The sequence below is a fragment of the Saccostrea cucullata genome, unplaced genomic scaffold (genome assembly GCF_032062105.1).
Source record: "Saccostrea cucullata isolate Sc308-1 unplaced genomic scaffold, CSIRO_AGI_Scuc_v1 ctg8073, whole genome shotgun sequence".
Lineage (NCBI taxonomy): Eukaryota > Metazoa > Mollusca > Bivalvia > Ostreida > Ostreidae > Saccostrea > Saccostrea cuccullata.
In genome coordinates this window covers 5,691-11,629 of record NW_026926914.1, presented here as the reverse complement: position 1 = coordinate 11,629, position 5,939 = coordinate 5,691, and the positions used below count along the sequence as shown (strand labels likewise).

The following is a 5,939-nucleotide window of genomic DNA, read 5'->3' as shown; positions in this document are numbered from 1 at the left end:
TACATCTAGATTAATAATAAACATCTCAAACATGATTTATCTTCAGGAAGATGATAAGGGATGATGATGGAGGGACGTTCCAGCTGTCATCTGGAGGACATATGTCTGGGTGGAGGATGATATGTAGATGAATGATGAATCTGATGAAATGGGCCCCACCACGGATGAGAAGATGTAAATGAAGGTAGCAGGACATCTGATGGTAGGGATGTTAACATGGATGACTCGCATGAGGATAACTCTAGGTAGTTTCCACCTTACCAGCACCAGCACCTAGAAGACTGGAAACAAACTTCTGGGTTTGGGATTCTGGTGTAAGTGTGGGGCTCTACTGATAGTGAAATGCATAAATTCTATAAGAATTAAGATCTTTTTTGCACCTGGGTATTAAACCAATGAACTATGTACATATTTATGAGGAGGAAGGATGCGTCTATGAGATTTGTGAATTTCAGGGCCCATGGGTCACGGCTTCTTGTGTTAGGGTGGGTCTTTAATGTTTATACATGTAAAGTGAAATGCATGAATTATTTAAAAATATTTTCCTTTGATCTTGGGTATTATGCCAATGATCTTAGTACATATTTATGACGAAGGAAGCTGTTACTTCCAAAATGCTAATTTCCGGGCCCGTGGGACAGAGGTCCTTAGGGGAGGGAGGGGGTACAATCTAAAAATCTGCACTTTGGTATTAATCAACAACATATTGATATAAAATTTCCAAAATTTTGAAAGATGTGGCCCCAGGGTCAGAGGTTCCCTTGGGATGGAGTGTACAACTGATAAAATGGAAACCTATTTTCTTTATGTTATTCTGATCTACCTCTGGGTATTACGAACCAAAGGAAGCATGCTAAGTGTATAGTTATGATAAACAATGGTGCCTCTTTCAAAATTGTGAATTTTATGTACTCTGGTTTAACACACGAATCAAATTCAATTGATGGAAAGTTGTTACATGATACTCGGGTGACCTATAAGGCCCATGGGCCTCTTGTTCTTTTATGTTTTTGATAATCATTAGTGTTTTGATGTTATCATAGATGTTTGAAATACATCATACACTCAGTGTGACTTGTTAATTATTTACATATTCATTTAAAATTGCTATGACCTCGAATATTCGTTAACGATTAAATTCCCTTTTCTTTTGACAATTACATAATTACTTAATATACAATAAGTATCAAATTTCTCGTACAAATAACGTGTTAATCAACAAAATAAACGTTACAACAGGACATTTCGACCCAGATTGCAAAAAATGCATTACTAAACCGTATATGAAAGTACATGAGTACAATATCATGAACATGGTACAATGACGTACTTTCATAGGAACTCTTCAGACGGTAGCACTTGTTGTCAATAAAAACCGCGCACTACTCCATCCAAGAGAGATAACTCTAAAATAATGTATACGTCTCTATTACAATAGCATGCTCAGAAATATTTTGTCACAGGTAAAGCACATGCCAGATATGAAGGCCCTATCTCTTCTCAATCAAACATTACAAGGAAAAATGAATACTTTTGAAAAGTAGGTAAAAAGACTTCAAGGTCATCAGGTCATAATCATAGCGTATTTAGAAAGGGCACAGGTACATGTAATACACATGTTTAAAATGAAAACCCTGTCTCTTCTCATTTATTTAAAGGTTATGGCCAATTCAAAACTATATTTACTTTTTTTAAAGTAGGTGAAACTTTAAGGTCAAGGTTCAAAAATCAAAGCGCGGCCCCCAATGACCCATTCTTTTTCGAAAACCAAAAGAAACGATCTTGTACGTGACAAAGGGGTCATTATCCTTGACACGGGGCGCCATTTAACGACGGATTTAGATTAAAAATTTACAACAGCTAAATTGAAAATTACAAAGATGCTTATGAAAATAAATGCATATGAATTTTATTGAAAAAAAAAGCAGTTTCATGTTAGTATTGTATAAAAATTAATACATTTAAATCTTTTTGTAAAAATCAGTTACGTTTCTTGCAAGTATTGTGCAAATTGACCTACTTCAATTTGTTCAAAGATTAATATGCATTGTTCGAGTTTTGGCATTTATCAATAAAATTTTGGCTGATCTGAGTAAAGAAAAAAAATGACTTGACCATGTTTAAAATAATAATCTCTCCTCGAAGGCAATAAAAGAAAATCCAACCCGACAAAAATTGCCAGCTCCTATCCCTTTAAAATGTAATATTTTTACTACTTTACTGTGTATATGTCTGTCATCGTTTGTTTTATCATTTTAGGGATTTACTTATTTATGATGACTTTCTTGAACGAATAATTTATTTAAAGGAGAGGTTTTAAGTCTTTATAGAAAATGCATGTTCACTGCTCTGCACAGCCAAGCATAGCCGCACAGGTAAAAATTCTGAAACGACATTGTCATCAAAAACAAGACTGTCATTAAAAAGGTATAACTGAGAGGCAAACTTGTTTACCGCACCCTTTAGAAATAACATTGCTGTGAACCCATCTCCTATGCGAGTTTAAATAGTCGTAAATCTTCGAGATCGCTGGGCCGAGAATTGACACCTTCCTTTGTGAACATTTAAAAATGTTCATGGGAATATACGATCGATCAGTGGAGTAAGGAAGCTTGTATATTTTTCGAACAAGTAAGTAAATGAATTTGAGATGTCCTACTTCAAGTCGTAAGCATTTGAAAGCACCATTATTCAATTATTCAATGATTATTATACCGTCGTTTTTAAATGAAAATTTAATAAACTTTTCTTAAGCTGAAATTTATATTACGCAGTTCATATATTTTTGTATATAAATGAGTGCCCAGGTATATCAATAATGTTCGAAGTCGATGTATGGGTCTTTCAGATGTTTTTTTTTTTGTTGTAAATTAACATAAAATACTTTGTTGATTTTTTTTATACCAGGGTTTATTCCACTGCATTATTTGTGTCCTTTTAACAGCAGTCAACTACTGCTGAAACAGTAAATTTAAAATGCGTCCGTATTTTTCCTGAGAATATCAGGTTACATCCATTTAAATCTCAAAATCACTTGACATGGTTTTGAAACCGGTTTATTTCCAAAGGTATATTCAAATTAAATGTTAAATACTCAGTGCATACTTGGAAGAAAAAATCATGTATTCGTGTGTTCTTCTCTCAGAAAAAAGGCAGCTCTTTAGGACATAATATTGTCAAGTTCGATCACCTCGGGATCCTCGAACTCATTTCGTAAATTCTATAGTTAATACAATGAATCATTAAACACAATATATCATTAAGTTGAATGATGATTGACGTTTTACACACAGGTAAACCCCCCCCCCCCCCCCGATATTCAACCCCGGGGCTGTTTACGTCGTACCCCCAAACCGGAGTGACATACTTTTCTCTCTTGTATAGTGGGGTATTTCTGTGGAACGATTATTTTGGCGTTTTAACGATTTTTTATTATAGTACACATAATGATTAAGTGTAATAAATGTAACTTGTGTAAAAAGTTGAACAAGCCCCGAGGTGATTATCGGGGGAGGGAGGAAATTCCTGTCCATAAGTTCCTGTGGTTTTACATACAAGTTGCTAGGCTATTGAGTTCACACGGAATGTCTGCAGATTTAGACGTTTGCTATGGCAACGTTTGATTAATATACAAGGCAAATATGGTTTTCTTTTAGGTGAACGATATTCATGGAGATGCTTTTTGTCAGTCTGCTGTTTATCACAGCCCTTACGTCGGTGAGGGCGAAAACTTATGCTGAAGAAAACCATTGGGCTAAAGCTGTTGAAGAAAATAAACCAGCAACATTGAAGTGCAATGAACGTAATTTAAATATTGACACAAAAAATGGTACAGGTAGTGTGCAGTGGGAGAAACCTAACGGCGTTACAATAGGGGCAAGCGACAGCGATTTCCTCTTAGAAAACGAAGGAGGATACAAAAATATGGTACTTAAAATCCACAGAGTGAACTCAACAAACAGTGGTATTTATAAATGCATGATTACGGAGACGGGTAAGACACTGGTCCGTGGTATCAATGTTCGTGGTCCGGTATATACCAAATTTCTCGATCAGTACGAATACAATATAATTGTGGCAGTAGTCGCAACAGTGGTATTTCTTGTACCACTGCTTGGCAGTTGTGGTGTGTACAAATTTCGGTACATTGAAGATGAAGAAGAAAAACAAAACATGTTCAACATGAGGCATGGTGAAATCGACAATGGACAGGCAATGATGGAGAAGAAGACAATAGCTGCAAACGTAGAAGCAAAGGAAGGTGGAGGAGCATATGATAATGTAGACTTTAATTCGGATGGTATTGATACAAAACTGTAAAATACAATTTGATACAAAACTGTAAAATGAAAAATTCAAATAATTCAACGCATATATTCCTTATTATATATCATACTGTATAGAGGCAAATATATCAATCAATCACTGAAGATACCATTTTTGCTTATAATCATGCAATTCAAAGTATTGTCCAGATTATCCACACATCATATATATGTCCTATTTCAAAGGTGTGATTCGATTAAGGTACCTCCTACAGGGTCTATGCAGACATAATCGCCTATGTATAAAATTAAACGTTTTATTTCGTGACTCTGTACTGTTTACAAGTTTTCTTTTCTGTAAATTTATAATAAACTGAATCCACGCAATTTCTTTGTTTTCCATTGTCAGCTGGTCGAAGGGGTACCTTAAAGCGGAAACGTGGCTGAATCAAGCCATTTCCAAATAACACCGAAGACCGATCCAATTAATAGACATTTGTTTTACAAACGAATTTTTTCCTATTTCGAGATGCACACTCACATTCGCAAATCTTTGTCATTCACACATGTACATATATTTATAAGAAAATAATCAATTAAATCAAATACATATACTTTAACAGACAAGATATTCCTTATATACTATTAATGATACAGTTATGTTTATGGTTGCAACTCAGAAAGTCAATTTTTTGTTGGCTTGAACAGGTTTGCCACCAGCAACACTGATCAACATGAGCTGTAAGTTCTGTCAATGGCTTATCTGCATGAAATCACATCAGTCATTCTCAGCACAGGTCCGACGATCAATTGTTCCATAATTGTTTGACTCAGCTAAGGCCAAGCTTCAAGAATTCTTTGTTTGCAGTTGCCGACCTATAATTTTTAGACTGCGTAGGTAGGTAGGCTTTTTTTGAAAAAAAAATTCAATTTTTTTTTACATAACAAATAATAGAGCTTTTCATAGACCCATTCAAAATGAATAAGCTCCACTCTTGTTAAAATCGCCGATTAAACAAAAAAAAAAAAAAAACAGTTTCACTATCCTGAAATATTGAATAAAAATATACATTACAAAATGGCTAAAAAAAAAAAGATTGGTTCGGGTGCATTTTCAGTGGGTAGGTAGGCAAATGCAAACAAATTTTTATTTTAGGCCTTATAAAATTTGAAAAAAAGACACACTTACTGTTTGATGAGCAATTTTCAGTTCTTCCAAAGTTTGCAGAGTTGCTTCTGTAAAATTCACTTCTCAAGTCAGAGGATTTGTTTAATTTTATGTCTAAACGACCAGCTTCTTGTAAGGAAGGAACTCTTCGTATGTTCGTCTGTTTCACAGGGGAGGCAATGTCTGAGGCAATGACAAATATCGTCCGTTTATCTGGACTGAAACAAACCAATCTATGAAAGGTTTCTTTGTGCTTTGCGTTGAAGTATCTGATGTTGTTTCTGCTCGTCTTTATCTCCGTTACATCGTGTAAAAAAACATTGATAGAACTTGGATCCTTTTTCTGTTCCGATATCGTGTCTAGATCTGCAGTCCGTACAGTTTTCAGAGAATTAATGCGTTTTTATTTTTCACTGTATGATCAATGGAACCCCTGCTTAACATCATTCACAATTTTGGAAGAAACTAGAGGTACTGTGAGCAATGAGCTCACTAAATGATAACCC

The 5,939-nt window shown here is 34.9% G+C and overlaps 1 protein-coding gene across 1 annotated transcript; it reads left to right on the top strand.

Annotated features, from left to right (window-relative positions):
• Positions 1–3,646: 3,646 nt before the first annotated feature.
• Positions 3,647–4,652, top strand: LOC134272925 (uncharacterized). The gene has a single exon (XM_062755103.1). The coding sequence runs from the start codon at positions 3,670–3,672 to the stop codon at positions 4,318–4,320; it is 651 nt and encodes a 216-aa protein (XP_062611087.1). The 5' UTR covers positions 3,647–3,669; the 3' UTR covers positions 4,321–4,652.
• The last annotated feature ends 1,287 nt before the right edge of the window (positions 4,653–5,939 follow it).